This window comes from Schistocerca cancellata, chromosome 2 (assembly GCF_023864275.1).
Source record: "Schistocerca cancellata isolate TAMUIC-IGC-003103 chromosome 2, iqSchCanc2.1, whole genome shotgun sequence".
NCBI classification, from domain to species: Eukaryota; Metazoa; Arthropoda; class Insecta; order Orthoptera; family Acrididae; genus Schistocerca; species Schistocerca cancellata.
The window spans coordinates 270771707-270791072 of NC_064627.1; the positions used below are offsets into that span (position 1 = coordinate 270771707).

General features: G+C 44.8%; 1 protein-coding gene across 1 annotated transcript in view; it reads right to left on the reverse strand.

The window, feature by feature from the left end:
- LOC126153199 (suppressor of lurcher protein 1-like) overlaps nt 1-19366 on the reverse strand; it is a 200674-nt gene that overhangs the window by 3887 nt on the left and 177421 nt on the right. Inside the window, exon 5 of the mRNA XM_049916053.1 lies at nt 3557-3798. Coding sequence (XP_049772010.1) covers nt 3557-3798 — 242 coding nt within the window. The remainder of the gene's footprint in view (nt 1-3556; nt 3799-19366) is intronic.

The following is a 19366-nucleotide window of genomic DNA, read 5'->3' on the forward strand; positions in this document are numbered from 1 at the left end:
AAAAAAGACTGTTTTGTTCCTTTGGTGGCGGAAGAAAAACTAGAAGGAAGCAAAAGAAAAGAAAGTGGCATTACAGTTTAACGTGTTGTCAATTAGAAGTTCTTTAACAAAGGAAAAGGAATTCGGATCATGCATGTATTGGATATTAAACATGTCACAACCACATTAAAGGAATCATTCTGTCATTTGAATTATGTAACTTTAGAAATTTTTTAAATGTTTAAGTTGCTTTCCTGGTATAGATATTTAATCTGATTGAATCTGGTGTCCAGATCCAACAGCATGAAGTTTGAATTTATAGCTAGTTTACAATATTTTAAGTGACTGACTCTGAAGTACAAATACATTTAGGTTATTTTCAGTATTCTCTCTATGTTAATGTTAAATTATAACCTATTGCCTGTATTAGTGTGATGTTAATGTTCAACAGTTTATTGACTGAAAATTATTATTTAATTTTTCCTCCATCCTAGTTTAGTATTACTCACGCCGGCCGCTGTGGCCGAGCAGTTTTAGGCGCTTCAGTCCGCAACCGCGCTGCTGCTACGGTCGCAGGTTCGAATCCTGCCTCTTGCCTGGATGTGTGTGATGTCCTTACGTTAGTTAGGTTTAAGTAGTTCTAAGTCTAGGGAACTGATGACCTAAAATGTTAAGCCCAATAGTGCTAAGAGCCATTTGAACCATTTTTTGTTACGCATATTTTGGTTATTGTTATGTCGATTTGGAGTTTTGCAGGGTCCAGTGTGCAAGGAGCAAAAATGTAAATGATGTTTAATTACAAGTGTCCCGTTTTCTGACAAGAAATAATAATGGTGAAAACTAAAAAAAAAGTTTTATAAGGATATGATCGGAAATAAAAAGACCTTGGGTTATGACCTACAGGTCTTTCTTCACCAGTAATTTCTGAACGAGAAATTAATATCAGTATTCGTTAACCCCACCACTGCAGAAATAAGCTTGATGTACGTTATAGACGATGGGAAAACATACCATTTTCTGTACCTTGTATGACGGCACATAATTGAAATGTTTAATGAACGATGTATTGCTCTAGAAGATGCAGTATTATTGTCTCAATGGTGAATTCACCTTGGTGGTTAAGGAGAGTTTTAAGAGTTGGGATATAGAATGTACATGTGACCAATGTAAATGTTCATGTGACCACAACCAGTCGGGTATATTCACCTGAGCTTCTGATACGTCGACAAGGAGCGCCGAAGGACGTATTAGATAGCAAACATCAGCTGGAACGCATCCTTCGGTCTCAGTAGACGGACAGCTATTATAAGACTCGGTCATCGAAATATAACCAAATTTGTGAAACTTCATTTTTAGTTTTGGTGAAGACTATGCTCTCCAACTTGAAAACATTCTTTTCAATCCCCTAGTGCTTAATTCCAGCCTCGATAAAGATCGCATGGACGCTGGTTTTGCCCGTTCGATGAGATCGTTGTTCTACTACTTTACAAAACAATTAGGTGACTAGATACGGACGTGCACATCCGTCCCAGACTCAATTCTTCATCTAATCAGTCTCATTTTCAGTTCACTCCAAGCTGCCATCACTTGAAACCACAGTGTTGAGCTCTTCACTAACCACCTAAATTTAAAACAACTGGGCATTTGGCGTATAAGGCATTGTAATGGAACTCTTTCATTACGATAAATAAGTTATAACGTCTTGTGATATTTTAGAGATTCAGACATAGTGGGCAGACGCAAGGGTTCACTTAAATGCGTAACGTGATGTAACAGGTAAATAGTGCTTTGCAGAGAAGAAAAACGTTATTATTTGATCATCGAAAAGAGGAGAGATGGTAGCGTAAAGTTCCTGATCAACAGGCTTCGCTTCAGCGAGGTCGACTGAATTACAGACTTCTCTGCAGTGTCTCATGGAGTGAGCAAATGTGGCACTGACGGGAAGTATCCGTCCGTCGGATCGGCCCCATTGCCGGTGTTCGAGAGGAGAAGACCATGTGACTCCTTTCTCACGTTATAGATCACAATCGTGACACCAAAAACAACCATCACAGTCAAAATATAACCTGAAGATAGCACTCTCATACCGTGCGAGAAAATGGACCTCTGTGCAAAGGGAATAAAATCATTTTCGATTAGTCTGCTGAATCAACATCTTGGGGTCCATCTAACAACTGAGGGTTTCACTACTGGTATTTGAGTCTCTGGCGAATTTTGTTTTATAGGCATTAAGCTTTGGTCTACGCTGTGATTTCATTCGAGGATCACGTTGGCTCACAAAAGTCGGCAACGCGCATTGATGTCTCGCTGCAATCCGCAACGACGAATGGGAGGCGTTCCTGGAGATACGCACTCTCTCAGCACTGCAAAAAATGGCTCTGAGCACTATGGGACTTAACTGCTGTGGTCATCAGTCCACTAGAACTTAGAGCTACTTAAACCTAACTAACCTAAGGACATCATACACATCCATGCCCGAGGCAGGATTCGAACCTGCAACCGTAGCGGTCACGCGGTTCCAGACTGTAGCGCCTAGAACCGCTCGGCCACTCCGGCCAGCTCAGCACTGCAGCGCCATCACATAGAGTCCTATACAGAGGCGAGCACGGAGTCACTCTGACCCAACTGGTGATCTCTGATGAAGCAGTCAGTATCATCTAGTTAGGATACCGATGCTACTCAAGTTTCAGATGGATCTGTGCTTGTATGTCGGCCGGTGTGGCCGAGCGCTACAGTCTGGAGCCGTGTGATCGCTACGGTCGCAGGTTAAAATCCTGCCTCGGGCATGGATGTGTGTGATGTCCTTAGGTTAGTTAGGTTTAAGTAGTTCTAAGTTCTAGGGGACTGATGACCTCAGAAGTTAAGTCCCATAGTGCTCAGAGCCATTTTTGTGCTTTTGTAAATGAACTTGTACGTATAATTGTGTGCAAAAGGTGATGTTTCACTGTCAAAGACAGATGTAAGTTTTCGACATTCTCCTGTAGCAATGGACTATATAAAGTTAAGTACGCCTTTTTATCATCCTTGTAATAAAGTGAAATGCTGTCTCATATGTTGTAGTCCGATAAGCCATCTCCCTGGCCAATCAATTATGACCGGACGATTGTAATTTCGTCAAGTCATAACACGAGGCATATTTCTGTGACTGATAAGTCGTCTTCCAATACTTGAGAAATCATCGGGGGCTAAAACGACTCAGTATGCAGTTGCAATCTCAGACAAGGTTGCGCGACTTAGCCATCGGTCTCATGACACCACGAACCAAACGTTGCGTGCATACGTATGAACAGCTCGGATTGCTGAGCTTGTGTGAGGTTGTAACTACTTTCTGAGCCGTTATGGCATCTGACTATGTCTCCAGCATTAGAACCCGAAACCTCGGGCTGAGAAATACGGCTTGGATCACTGCCTAATGCCCGTTGAACAAAATTCGCCAGTGACATCGTTGTGCCAAAACTAACGGCGATACACGACCCCTTCTTGAATGTTTGTTTACGTCGCTGACAGTAGACTCCTCGCAGCCCTAGTTGCACTATTTACGAAGCGACTCGGCACACCTGCAGACAGACATACGTACCTCTGGCGCTGCTGGTCGGTCTCGGCTTGGCGGGCGAGCTCTCCTCCTCGTCCAGGAAGTAGTAGGTCGCGTTGAAGCCAGTGCCGTCAAGCCGGTCGTTCGAGCGGAAAGTCAGCCTGAAGAATTTGCGGTCAGACTCGATGTCGAACTCCTTCAGCTGGCCGCAGTATCTCGAGTACTTTCGGTCGCGTGCCATGAAGTTGGAGAACTCGACGTAATCGCTGGCGGAAGATGCTTCGCACCTGCAACAGTGCAGTTAGTGAGATGAAACGAATGGCAGAGTATGTACATAACTGATCGTTCAGCGTCACGACTGTATGGAAGAAGAATTCTGCACAAAGTAATGCACGATGTGTTCTACCGATTTATGACCCACTAACTGTACCCGACGACACATTATTGTGACACGGTGTGGTTGGACGAAAAAGAAAGAAATATGTATGAGAACTGGATAGTTGTCCTAATCTCCTTCTGCCCCCCCCCTTCCCCGTCTCTGTCCACCTCCTCCTCTTCCTCTCTTTATCATCTCACCCTCCTCCCCCCTATCTCTGTACATCTTCCCCACCACCTCTATATCCATCTCTTCCTACCCCCTCTCTCTGCCCATCACACTCTTTCGCCTCCGCCGATAAGCTCGAAACACAACTTTACCGTTTTCTGTGAAAGCCGTCTGCGAGAAGGAAAACAAAACAGCACATTTTGTGTATACAATTTATGTTTAAAAATAGTCCGCCCCGATAGCTGAGTGATCAGCGCGAGGGATTGCCGTCCTACGGATCCGGGTTCGATTCCCGGCTGGGTCGGGGATTTCTCCGCTCAGAGACTGAGTGTTGTGTTGTATTCATCATCATTTCATCCCCATCCGGCCCGCCGGTCGTCCAATGTGGCGCCGAATGTAATAAGACCAGCACCATGGCGCCGGACTGCCCAGTAAAGGGGCCTCCCGGCCAATGACGCCAAACGCTCACTTCCATTTCGATGTTTAAAAATATAGACAATTAGAAAGAATGTTTATGGGAGAAATAATTTCTCTAACTAATTTTTCTAGATCCATCGTTTGGATGTGGATGCGGGACGGGAGCTTATCCATAGCTCGTAGAGAAAGTACATCATGAGCCGTAATTCTTCCTAAAGCAAGCGTCAAATGTGGCTGCCTGAATAACAAAAAGTTTTAGAAGGAATTAAGCGTCTTGGTATCCTTTTTTCTAAGAATTTATCCAATGGTTTAAATATCCCACTATCGTAGTTAAAATTGGCAGCGAAAAAGGAAACACAACCGCACATTATTAAGACAAAGCACAGCACAGCATTTTCTTCTAATGATTAAATGTTATTAGCTAAAATCTCGAATAGTTCTTGATCAACTTACTTCAAATTTTAAACGATACTCTGTTATACATTTAGATCGACAGAGACTACATATTGTTTTAAACAACAATGGGCAGGCTTTCTTGTTTAAAAAAAAACCGTCTACGACAAAAAAAAATGCTCTTCTATGCTCTAGTCAATACATACAAGTATATAAACCCTAATGCCCGTCTGAATGTGCCTTAGATTATCACGTAACATTTTAAGCAAATCTGGCAAGAACGTTACGAGATTTTTGATAAAAATGCTCCTCTTTGTATATTACATTTATATACACTTCAAGGGAAAAAAAACACACACACACACCAGAAGCAATTATCGAATTCGGTAGAAATCTGCGGCAGTAACGTACATGTACAGACAAACACATGATTACAATTTCAGAAAATATGGACGATTTATTCAAGAGAAAAAGCTTCACAAACTGAGCAAGTCAAGGCGTTGGTTCCCCTCTGGCCGTTATGCAAGCTGTTATTCAGCTTGGCACTGGTTGACCGAGTTGTTGGGAGTCCTCTTTAGGGATATCGTGCCAAATTATTTCCAATTGGCGAATCAGATATTCGAAATAACTAGTTGGTTGAAGGACTCTGCCCATAAAGTTCCTAACGTTCTCAATTGGGGAGAGCTCAGGCGACCTTGCTCGCCAAGATAAGACAAGCAGCGGGCACTATCTTGCTGAATTGTAGGCCCAAGGTGGCTTGCTATGAAGGGCAACAAAACGGGAGTACAATATCGACAACGTATCGCCTTGCTGTAACGGTGCCACGGATGACAACCAGAGTAGTCTTGCTATGAAAAGAAATGCCACCTGGGCCATGTCGAGAATCGGCCTACTGCGCCAGGTTTTCGAGAGCGTCCAAAATGGCTCTGAGCACTATGGGACTTAACCTCTGAGGTCATCAGTCCCCTAGACTTAGAACTACTTAAACCTAACTAACCTAAGGACATCACACACATCCATGCCCGAGGCAGGATTCGAACCTGCGACCGTAGCGGTCGCGCAGTTCCAGACTGTTGCGCCTAGAACCGCTCGGCCACCCAGGCCGGCTCGCGTGCGTCCACGGACGGCTTCTAAAAACTGCTGAGGCAATGTCTTGTAACATTGTGGCAAGCTACGGAAATGCTGCGTGCGCCGTCTTGTAGCATGCTACAAAAGGCAGCAGCTTGAGGCATATGTTGCACGCGGCAGATAAATTTGTATCAAAGCAACAGAGTTTGTGCCACACTGAATCGGTCTTGCAGGAGAACGGGTGATAAAGTGATTGCGGCGCCTGCTTACTTGGTCTCACACATGCACTAATAATTGAAAAGAAAATAAACGGAAGAGGAAACGGTGGTGGAAGACAAGAATATTTAAAATGGGTCCACTAACTAGTATGATAGGAGATCTAGCAGCAGATGATGGCGGATTATTTAGTAATTTTACGACAATGTCCAATGAAGACTTTAATTATTTACTGCAGTTAAGTTCAAATGGGGGGTGTTAAATTTTATGAGACTTAACTGCTAAGGTCATCAGTCCCTAAGCTTACACACTACTTAACCTAAATTATCCAAGGACTAACACACACAACCATGCCCGAGGGAGGACTCCAACCTCCGCCGCGACCAGCCGCATAGTCCATGACTGCAGCGCCTAGACCGCTCGGCTAGTCCCGCGGCACAGTTAAGTACACGTCTTATTCTGAAGAAAGATACCAATTGGCAAGAGAGTATTTCACCAAGAATTCGAATGGCCATCACGTTACGATTTTTAGCCACTGTGGATTCGTATAAGTCACTAATGGACTTATTCAAAGTTTCTGCTAGTTCCCTCATAGTGCCAGAAGTACGTGAAGCTATTTCATCAGCGCTGAAGAATTACATAAAGTCAGTACACAACATCCAATACTGACTTTATTTAAATAATATTTTATTTTCATTTTTAAGTAAGATTTAATCGAAATTATATAATTGCTACAAGATATTTCACTTATATTTAAAATCGCAAAAATTGGTGTAGGTCATCTGATGTATCTGCTACTTCAAAGAGTTCTTTGCTCTCACCAGTATCGTTGTCAACATACATAATTTCGCAGATAGCTTCAGGACACCTTATTTCTACAGTTTTCTTATTCGATAACCGATAGTGATGTTTTGCTGCGGGTCTGCTTCTCATACTACACCAACGCTGCTTTGAACAGCACATTTGCAAAGATGCTGCCACGCGGAGTGGCCTCGGTTTTAGAGGCGCCTTGTCACGGATACGAGTCCTCACTCGGCCATGGGTGTGTGTGTTTTTCCTATCGGGCATGGGTGTGTGTGGTTTTCCTAAAGTAAGCTAGTTTAAGTTATGTGTAAGTCTAGGGACCGATGACCTCAGCAGTTTGGTCCCTTAGGAATTCACACACACACACACACACACACACACACACACACACACACACACACACACGCACATATAAAGATGTACTTCACGTATGTTTCTGTTGTCGGGGGAAATTTTTTCATTTCATTGGCGATGAACTCGCAACACACACTCCATTGACCTCTGTGCTACAATGAGATGAATGCAGTGCTGGTAAGCTTCCTCACCTCTATCTATTCACTGAGTTGTTCTTCTTTTGGGTTTAGTAATTCTCTTTCGCTGTGTTTACTCATGAGATATAGTTGGTGTTCGAGGCACATTTTCTTCAGAACGCTGACTTGCACATTTACCTTTTGTTTCTTTGTCCCCTGCGTTGTCATTCAGAAAAAAATAGGGAAAGTAATGTTTATGTTTTACCTTCAAGATTCCGAAAGATAACCAAGAATGGAAGAACGTTGCCAGAAATTTGGGAGTGAAGTGGAATTTCCCTCAGTGTATAGGAACCATAGATGCCAAATATGTGGAAATTATATGTCCCGTCAATATTGGAAGTGAATGTATTACCTACACCAAAACAATGTAGCATTGTCCTTATGGCGATTTCCAACGCGAATTACTGTTTTCAGTATGTACATGCTGGTTGTCAGGATAGCATATCAGATCGAAAACTTTTTTTAAAACACTTCGTTTTATAAAGCGGTAGCAGAAAATAAATTTCTCTCCAACAATGTTTTCCAGTAACAGAAAATTTGACACTGTATGTTTTAGTAGCGGGCGAGGCGTTTCCATTGCTCACAAATATAGTGAAACCGTATGCTGGGCTATTACCGGGGTCGGAGGAAAGTATATTTAATTACCCACTTTCTTGAGTACGACATACTCTCTTAAATGCTTTCGGAAAAAATGTCCTCGGTTTTTGAGTGCTTGGGAAGCCAATGTTACTTAAAGTTGTGAACGCTGAAAAAGTTGCAAAAGCTTGTACGTATCTCCGTAGTTTTTTAAGGCAACTATTTATTCACCTCCAAGTAGTTCGGACAAAGAAGACGTAGATAATGGTGTAATTATTCTTGGAGAGCGCAGAGAAGATATTCGTAGCTCTACAGGTCTACCGAATTTATCAAAGGTGCTCTGAAGACCTTCCTGTGGTGCACAGGCAATAAGAGAGGAATTCGAACAATATTTTATGACGCCATATGGAATGGTTGAGTGGCAGAATAGATACCAATAGTTTCATCCTGCTTCTGTGTATCTTAATTATGTACGTGCCACGATGGTAATCATTTACGTAAATAAATAGAATTATATACAGGGTAACAATTATTGAACTATACGAAAAAAAACGTAAGTTAGTCACAAAGTACGGCGTGCACACACTTTATTCAACATGTAAACGTCAGTAGAGATATTCGAATTTAGGTTATGACACGTTCGATATACCTGCCATCAGTGGCGATGATGTGGCGCAGGTGAATAGCGAAATTCTGCATGACCCGCTGAAGTGTCGGAATGTTGATGCGGTCGATGATCCCCTGAATGGCTGTTTTCGACTCAGCAGTGGTTTTGTGGTTAATGCTGTACACCTTGTCTTTAATATAGCCCCACAAGAAGGAGTCTCAAGTGCTCAGATCCGAAGAATATGGCGATGCCAGTGGCCTCTGTGTACCTCCAGAGGCAGGATGCGGTCCCCGAAGTGCTCGTCCAGGACATCAAACACCCTCTTGCTTACATGAACCCCATCTTGTCGAAATGAGGGTCATTTTGGGTAATGGGGGTGAAATCATCTTCCGAAACTTTGACGTACCGTTCGGTAGTCACCGTGCCATCAAGAAATATAGCACCGATTCTTCCGCGACTGGACATTGCACACCACACAGTCACCCGTTGAGGGCGAAGAGACTTCTCGATCGCGAAATACGGATTCTCAGTCGCCCAAATATGTCAACTTTGTTTATTGACGAACCCATCGAAATAAAAGTGGGCTTCGTCGATGAACCAAACCATATTTCACGCACTAATACGCATCATGCCCCGCGGTCGACCGTACAGTTTGAACGTCCTAAGGCCAACTGTTCAGAAGTTTGACGATTTTGATTCGTACAGTTCAATAATTGTCATCCTGTAAATGAACTCAAACATTTTAGTTACTTTTTTCTTACAAACTCGTTGTGTGGTCTGCTGTAGTAAAATGAATTTAGAAACTACTATTTACATCTATCTATTACATATTTATTCGAATGCATTTTGTAGAAGGTACTATATGTAGCGTATTCATTAGAAGAATTAAAAATAGTTGGATTTTTCTAAGAAAGGAATAAAATTTCGTATTTTACAAGTACACTTATTGATGGTTTTTGGCCATGGAGTGGTATAGTACAGTACTCTGTTAAGAAATATGAAAAGTTACTGAAATCAAGATACTTACAACTGAGCTGTCCATTCCTGCACGTGGTTCCGTCACATATAGAATGAATTTTAATGATTCATAATGGGACTATTTTCTTTCCGTATTAGGCGCTGAGCAGCTTTCTCTATTCGTTACAGCGTGTGTTCATGATGAAAGGCATTTCTCAGATTTTTCGTCTTCTTTCTCAAAGCGTTCTCATCGATTTCATATTTTGAAATGAGATTCCGTATAACGTCTCGGTTCATTACATTATTATTAAAATTACTTTCACGTACGTTCCTCAGAACCTCAAGTTGTTTCCATGTTTTCGGATTTGCCGCTGCCGCACAGAAAATGTCGTACACCCTCCCATCCAGCTCGGACGCTAGTTACGGCACGCTACGGCAGCCTGCGACATGACACACGGTGCTGTCTATGCCTCTTGAATCAGGCGACAACGTGCGTCATCCAACATGCGGCACTGTAGCATGCCACAATGTTGCAAAATGATGCCTCAGTGTATAGGAGGCTTAAGAGGTCTCTAGCAAGCTGGCTGTCTCGCACAAGTGAGCCGAGGAGACAGGTGGTTGTTAGCTGGAAAGCTGATGGGACGCGAGCGGGTCCTGGTGGTCCGCGGTGGTTGGCTGTGCCTTCGACGGCGGGCGTGTGGGCTGCGCTCCGCCGTAGATAGTGGTATCACGGGCCTTCTCTGCTGCGGCCTAAGGACTGGTGCTGCAAACCGCTGTCTGTGCCAGAGTTCTACTCAAAGTGCTGACACGGGACCGCAAGCTGCATGTTCACGTCTTTCCTCTAGCACCTGGTGAGGAGGTTGAAGTTGTTGCTTACATTTAGCAGTGCAGCAGCGCTTTTCTAACTGCGATTACGCCACGTTATACCAGACGAGTGTTTCGTAAGGTGCGCCAACACGGATAATGTTCGTTAACTGGGCGGACCACTGAGAGAAGACGATACCCGCTAATTATCACCTTCCTATTTATATCACTTGATTTGTTTGTGAAGGTTCAACCTCCAATGGTAAAACTTCCATCTAATCATATACCTGCTGTTTATTGCGTTGGTCCTTCGGTGAGGCGAGTGGGTAAGGGGATACTATCTTACATGTAAATTTTGCCGTTGTTAACTTTGTAGAGTTTCGAGTGATTTTTAATGCTCTATCTGTGTTCTAGCGGCCTTCCTTATGGAGTTGGCTAGGCTGCGTTGTCCAAGTACTTGTGGGAGCCGGCCATTGTGGCCGAGCGGTTCTAGGCGCTTCAGTCCGGAATCGCGCTGCTGCTACGGTCGTAGGTTCGAATCCTGCCTCGGGCATGGATGTGTGTGATGTCCTTTGGTTAGTTAGGTTTAAGTAGTTCTAAGTCTAATGCTGACCTCAGATGTTGAGTCCAAATGGTTCAAGTGGCTCTAAGCGCTGAGGTCATCAGTTCCCTAGACTTAGAAATACCTAAACCTAACTAACCTAAGGAGAACACACACATCCATGCCTGAGGCAGGATTCGAACCTGCGACCGTAGCAGCAGCGCGGTCCAGGACTAAAGCGCCTAGAACTGCTCGGCCACAGCGGCCGGCAGATGTTGAGTCCCATAGTGCTTACAGCCATTTGAACCATTTTGTACTACTGGAATTCTTTAAGAACTGTAAATGAAGAAACATTGTATTAACTTATTGTAAGTCTGTTATTATCTGGTACCTGGAACTTTTTTACTTGTCCTTTCTTATACGATAAAACAGTGGTTTTGAAGGAAGAGTCTGAGGTTCAGCTAATTGTTGGCACGCTGTATTGCGAGCGTTAATTTTGTTTTTGTAACGCGTGTTGTGTATGTTTTACAACCTTTTAACCTGGGGTACTGGGCCGAGTTTTCGTGCAGTGTCACGGGCTCTACCGCCTGGTACGAACCGGTTACAATACCAAAAGGTAACTCTGAATATTTTGTAAAAAGTTCATCTTAAAATTTATTATTGGAGTTGTTGTATTCGTCTTTTTTAAAACATTCTTTACATTAATTAAATGTCACTGGATGTGCACAGTTAAGGTTTTAATGTGAGTTTGTGTACATTAGCGGGCAGCTAAAACCTGTTAAGTGTTATTTGATTTTATTCAAAGCCTATAGCGTTTACTTCATGTAATTTTACTCTAAAATACTCACTGAACTAAAGAATATTTGGTAAATTTCATCATACCCAGATATTTGTCTTGCAGTGCTCTTAATTTATAAATCAGTGACTTTATAGTTTGGTTTTGAGGCCCATTTTTTAAGTTTGCGGCCAGCCGCTGTGTTCGAGCGGCTCTAGGCGCTTCAGTCCGGAGCCGCGCGGCTGCTACCGTCGCAGGTTCGAATCCTACCTCGGTCATGGATGTGTGTGGAGGTAAGTTACGTTTAAGTAGTTCTAAGTCTAGGGGACTGATGACCTCAGATGTTAAGCCCCATAGTGCTTAGAGCCATTTGAACCATTTTTTTTAAGTTTGCTGATTTATTCCGAATTTTATAATATTGTATTGTATTGTATTGTATTGAACTGGGGATCTCAAAACGACGGAGAGGCTTTGTCCCCGCCATAGCCAACAGTGGTACACAACTGCACAACAGGCTACAGCAGTCCACTCATCCCACTGCCGCCCCACCGAACCCAGGGTTATTGTGCGGTTCAGCCGCCACTGGACCCCCCCCCCCCCCCCCTCCCGCGAACACCAGACGAGTGTAACCCCAATGTTTGCGTGGTAGAATAATGATAGTGTACGCGTACTTGGAGACAGTGTTTGCGCAGTAATAGCGGACATAGTGGAACTGAGGCGGAAAAGGGGAACCAGCCCGCATTCGCCGAGGCAGATGGAAAACCGCCTTAGAAACCATCCACAGACTGGCCTGCACACCGGATCTCGACACGAATCCGCCGGGCGGATTCGTGCCGGTTACCGACACGCCTTCTCGCCCGGAAAGCAGTGCGTTAGAGCACACGGTTAACCGGGTGGGCTTTTATAATATTAATACATTGTAATTCAAACCTGGTTTTCCGGGCCTATGGCGGACGACAGTCAAGTTGGTATCCTACTGCTGTCCGGGGCCTCTGCGGAAAGGTCTTCGCCTCGAATATCATTGACTGTAGAAAAATGGTCCTCAGTGACGAATCCCACTTGGAACTGAGCCCCGATGATCAGCAAGTTTAATGAAGAATTATGTTAAGAGTGAACTTTAAACAAATACTTACAGCTTATATTTTTACATGGAACTGTTAACAATGTCAATGATTTAACTTCACTGAAAGTGAACGAAGATAAATACACTCCTGGAAATTGAAATAAGAACACCGTGAATTCTTTGTCCCAGGAAGGGGAAACTTTATTGACACATTCCTGGGGTCAGATACATCACATGATCACACTGACAGAACCACAGGCACATAGACACAGGCAACAGAGCATGCCCAATGTCGGCACTAGTACAGTGTATATCCACCTTTCGCAGCAATGCAGGCTGCTATTCTCCCATGGAGACGATCGTAGAGATGCTGGATGTAGTCCTGTGGAACGGCTTGCCATGCCATTTCCACCTGGCGCCTCAGTTGGACCAGCGTTCGTGCTGGACGTGCAGACCGCGTGAGACGACGCTTCATCCAGTCCCAAACATGCTCAATGGGGGACAGATCCGGAGATCTTGCTGGCCAGGGTAGTTGACTTACACCTTCTAGAACACGTTGGGTGGCACGGGATACATGCGGACGTGCATTGTCCTGTTGGAACAGCAAGTTCCCTTGCCGGTCTAGGAATGGTAGAACGATGGGTTCGATGACGGTTTGGATGTACCGTGCACTATGCAGTGTCCCCTCGACGATCACCAGTGGTGTACGGCCAGTGTAGGAGATCGCTCCCCACACCATGATGCCGGGTGTTGGCCCTGTGTGCCTCGGTCGTATGCAGTCCTGATTGTGGCGCTCACCTGCACGGCGCCAAACACGCATACGACCATCATTGGCACCAAGGCAGAAGCGACTCTCATCGCTGAAGGCGACACGTCTCCATTCGTCCCTCCATTCACGCCTGTCGCGACACCACTGGAGGCGGGCCGCACGATGTTGGGGCGTGAGCGGAAGACGGCCTAACGGTGTGCCGGACCGAAGCCCAGCTTCATGGAGACGGTTGCGAATGGTCCTCGCCGATACCCCAGGAGCTACAGTGTCCCTAATTTGCTGGGAAGTGGCGGTGCGATCCCCTACGGCACTGCGTAGGATCCTACGGTCTTGGCGTGCATCCGTGCGTCGCCTCGGTCCGGTCCCAGGTCGACGGGCACGTGCACCTTCCGCCGACCACTGGCGACAACATCGATGTACTGTGGAGACCACACGCCACACGTGTTGAGCAATTCGGCGGTACGTCCACCCGGCCTCCCGCATGCCCACTATACGCCCTCGCTCAAAGTCCGTCAACTGCACATACGGTTCACGTCCACGCTGTCGCGGCATGCTACCAGTGTTAAAGACTGCGATGGAGCTCCGTATGCCACGGCAAACTGGCTGACACTGACGGCGGCGGTGCACAAATGCTGCGCAGTTAGCGCCGTTCGACGGCCAACACCGCGGTTCCTGGTGTGTCCGCTGTGCCGTGCGTGTGATCATTGCTTGTACAGCCCTCTCGCAGTGTCCGGAGCAAGTATGGTGGGTCTGACACACCGGTGTCAGTGTGTTCTTTTTTCCATTTCCAGGAGTGTAGCTACATGTTATTTGTTGCAGTACAGAGATAATTGTTTGTTTCTTTTACTGAACTATAGGAGGAGGATATTGGTGTTTAACGTCCCGTCGACAACGAGGTCATTAGAGACGGAGCACAAGCTCGGATTGGGATGGCTGGCAAAGGAAGTAGGCCGTGCCCTTTGAAAGGAACCGTCCCGGCATTTGCCTGAAGTGATCTAGGGAAATCACGGAAAATCTAAATCAGGATGGCCGGACGCGGGATTGAACCGTCGTCCTCCCGAATGCGAGTCCAGTGTGCTAACCACTGCGCCACCTCACTCGGTTTTTACTGAACTATGAAAAGACCCAATTGTTTAAATAATTTTCTATATTGAAGTTTATTTCAAGAGTGTAGACCTGTTAGTTGTATTGACGCTTTGCAACAATAGAGCCGAGTGCAAAAGAATCAGACTGCATTGTAACAATTAGTGCTACACGTGAAATATAATAACTCTCCCTACTACACTCTGGGTCTGATAATAAGCCTTAGCCAGAAAATCATAGTCAAAAATGTAGATAAATCGTATCTAACTAATTTTATGTATTGTGTAATATGGCTTACATTGTCATCGTAAATTTCTACCGCTCTTTATTGGAGGGACACGGTACCAAAATACTGGGATGCTTTTTCAACTGTACCTGAGCCTTCATATTTAACCTTTCTCTCTGTAGCGGCACTGCGCTGCTTTGAAACTTCGTGACAGTTATTGTGAGACCGTCCAGACTTATTCTACACCAATCAGGCATTTTTATCTTACTTGCTCACATGAAATCTCTGCCTGTATGTCAAAGATTTACTTATTAACAATTAGGTGTTCTCATTATGATAAATAGCTCGGCAAGATGCAGTGCTCAGATAAACCAGCATACCCAACATGCTCAGGTCCACAATTTGGGTGAGCTTGGAGACCCATAGAAAAATCGTGTATCCTAAACTATAGCGAGATGACGCAGAAATACCTGATATAACTTGGTCGATAATATGAGACTGCTTACTGTGGCTGCAGCAATTTGTATTGGCAGAAGTGTTGAGTACAACTGAGGACTGTGTAATACAACTGCCATACATCGATTCACTATTTTTGTTTCAACTCTGTTATAGTTACTTCATAATTTATTGTGCGAGCTTGGTACTCTTAATCTGAGTGGAAAGTTAATAGGTTTCTTGCTGGAAGCGAGTGGGCCTCGAGTGCTCAGCAGTGTACAGTTTGTTCAGTTCAAGCCGGTCGAGGTGGCCGAGCTGTTCTAGGCGCTTCAGTCCTGAACCGCGCGACCGCTACTGTCGCAGGTTCGAATCCCGCCTCGGGCATGGATGCGTGTGATGTCCTTTGGTTAGTTAGGTTTAAGTAGTTCTAAGTTCTAGGGGACTGATGACCTCAGATGTTAAGTCCTATAGTGCTCAGAGCCATTTGAACCATTTGTTCAGCTCAAGGCTTTCACTATGTCTCAAAATCAGAGAACTGCAGTCTCGTGGGAGGCGCCCAGTTTCCAAATAAAGCTTGTTTCCAAAAATGTCATTGTAGGCCATTCCCAGGCGCCTGTCCGGTGCAACAGGCATGATGCTGCCGGCCGCAACAGCGTTCCCCTGTGGAAACTTCGGGGTGAAATTTGCCGTTCTGTTTACACATCAAAGGAAGCCGCCTAACGGCTCTACACTGATCACGTGAGAGCTTGTTACTTTCCTTTCGATTTATGGACTAATCATTCCAGAGTAGCACCCTTGACACCAGCCCTGGGGCGAACGATGCTGACCAATGCAGAGAGACTGTTCAGTACCAGCACCAACTTAATGAAATGTGATATGCATTTTTGTATGGCTTAAGAGGCTTGTTTCTGGTACCCCCTGTCACTACACAGGTGAAGAATATTCTCGTTCGTTACATAAGCAGCTGCATTGTCACCCCTCCAAGTGGAGTTTTGGAACTGTGGTCAGTTCAGAAGTGAGAACTTGAAGTTAGTATCTATTCGCTTCACAGCTCTCGTCTTGTCCTGACTGGAGCACAGTCGCTGCAGTTGGAAAATGTAAGTATCACTCAGGCTGTAGCGCACTCCAGCCTCTGAACAGCTCGCAGATAACTAATTCTTTTCTGCATCTTGCAAGCAGGGTGGCAAGGAGAAGTCTGGCGGAGAGAGTGCTCACATCAGTATCTTTCTTATCTGTGGGAGTCATATTACAGCAGAGACAACTGTGCATGACATATTTTGCTGGCAGCAGCAACAGCATTTGCTTATCTTCAAGGTCGTACCCGGAACGACATGCCAACATTAAGGATGGGACGGGAGCGAAAGGAAGGGGACAGTCTGACTCCCCTCCTACCCTGCCCTGCGCTCTTACAATTTCCACAAAGCACCCCCACCCCAAGTGCCCCAGGTCTGCAACCAATGATGTGCATGTTGTCAGCATGTAGCACAGCGCGGCATTCGCGCTTTTGTGGGAGTGAGTGTCGACTGCAGTTTCCATGCGTGTCATATTTCACCGACATCAACGCCAGCATCCAGCCACAACCATCCCATGCCACATATGAAGTGCAAAATATGTTGGAATTGTTTGAGATGCCTATCTGCACAACAGGCAAGAACTTATTCATCCATCTATAATTATTTTCTGTATGACGTTATACTTATCTTTTTTCGTTACTGTTACAGCAGTAGCACGTTTTAGGTTATCAATATCCACGCACAGTGTTCTCATTGCATTTGATTTGTCTTGACAATAAAGACGATTGATAAGGATTTTCTTCATTAAAATCCTTATTTGGCAGCAACAGGATAAATAAATTAAGGCCGGTCGCAGTGGCCGTGCGGTTCTAGGCGCTCAAGTCTGCAACCACGCGACCGCTACGGTCGCAGGTTCGAATCCTGCCTCGGGCATGGATGTGTGTTATGTCCTTAGGTTAGTTAGGTTTAAGTAGTTCTAAGTTCTAGGGGACTGATGACCTCAGAAGTTAAGTCCCATAGTGCTCAGAGCCATTTGAACCATTTGAAATAAATTAATCCAGAGTGCACTGTCATCCATCCCTTAGAATACGTTATTCAAGGCTGTACAACTTAATTTACGTAACAAGCATAAAGTAAATTGTACTACCTGATATTTATTAAAACATGTAAATAAAAACAACGAAAAAGTCATCACTGAGCTCTTGCTAAAATGGATGAACCAATTTCTCTTTAATGATATTGCAGTACCTGTGCTAAGGAGGATCCAATGTTCCTTTGGACACGCATTCATGTCTCAAAAAAAGGGCACTTTTGCGACTACAGTCGATATGAAATACATAAAACGTATTTGCAGTAGCGAACACGGACGTCTATAATGGAATGACGGCAATCAGAATCTGTGCCAGACCAGGACTTGTATACGGATTCCCAACTTTACGCGAGCGGTCGGTGTTAACCACTTTGACCATGCATTTACGGAGGAACGTTGCATTATTCTTCTTAGCAACAAGGGCAAAGCAGTATCGTAGTTATCCGCCGAATCAGCAAGCGACTTTAATTAACAAAATGTTCTCCCCTTGCGGGAATTATAGAAGGTGAATATTAATAAAATAGACATACTGCAGGGACGGATTACTGACCGGAAATGGAGGAAAAAAGATTCTGTGAACATATGCCCGGAAATGCATGGTTGCCATGGTACATGGCGCTGAGGAGTTCCTCTACCATGAGCAGTACCGCTATACCAAAACAAATGCCCTCAAAGACACCAACCACATCACACACTTCAAGCTCTTTTGAGCGTTTGTATGATCATCGATTCTTCCAAATAGACGAATGTGCAGTGAGGCGGTGGACTGTACGTAAATCAGATATGGAGGGCAAGGCTCTAAAGGATCTTGAGACGAGCCCTAGTACAAGCTCTCAGGTAAGCGGCCCGCCAACATGGTGTAAGCCAAAGTACGAATATCCGTATGCTGCATGACATTGCATCCTATGGAGGCCACTTTGAACGTATATTGTGACGTGGATGCGTTCCTGCTCTGTACCGTGTTCTGGGATAATTTGTTGTCGCTGTATGTGTACCGTCCATTTATTTTCAGACACATGTACATCGGACCTTTTTTCCTCCATTTCCAGTCAGGAGCCTATCCCTATAGTTTTTCGGTTTTATTAATGGCCACCATGTATAATATGTCTATGAGTACAGGTTTTAACGCAGGAACGACGACACACGGAAGTTTGGGACGGCCAGTGAATCGTACATGCATAGCCAAAGCGGTTTAGGGAACAGCTCGCGCGAAGCTGGAAATTTGTTTCCGAGTCCAAGTCTTGCACAAATCTACACTGTCTACATTCTGTTACACACTTTGTCGTTCGTGTTCTGGACTGCGAATACATTTTATGCAGTTTCTGTTGAGCTAATTCTGCTTCCTGCTATGAGAACAACTGTAAGATTTGAAACCATGCATGGAAATTTGGATGTTTCTGCAATATTTTGATGACTGTCATAGATGAAGTTAGACCATTAGTGTTGGCTTTCATAGTAGCGTTGATGTTTCTGAATCACATAACAAAGACAGGACTGACGACTCAGGTGTAACTGTTATTCTTTGTAGTAGGGCACAATTTCCAGTCGAGTTTCAAAACATCTTCGACCATTACTGATTTCTTCGATGTTCTGTTCATGATGGCCGGTTTCTTCCTAGTCCATTTCTATATCCTGTTCTGGTCACCGCATTGTTACGGCGTCTGCACCACTTGTTAGCAGCAGACACAGTGCCTGCGCCAAAGACTGAGACGGCGTGGAGTTTTACAATTATCAATTGAACTTTCTTTACAATTTCTCCCTCGTCGTCGCTGCCCAGCCCTGCGGATCCCTCTGCCTGGCTGCTGCTGTGTAGATTCTCCGACAATGGTCGCAACGCGCGCCGCTGATCGCACTCGGGAGCCTCAGGCCACCAGTGCTCCGCTGAAGCCAGGATGCCCTGTGGTTGAGATGAACTTGTCGCCGTGAGGTCAGCCTCCGACGCCT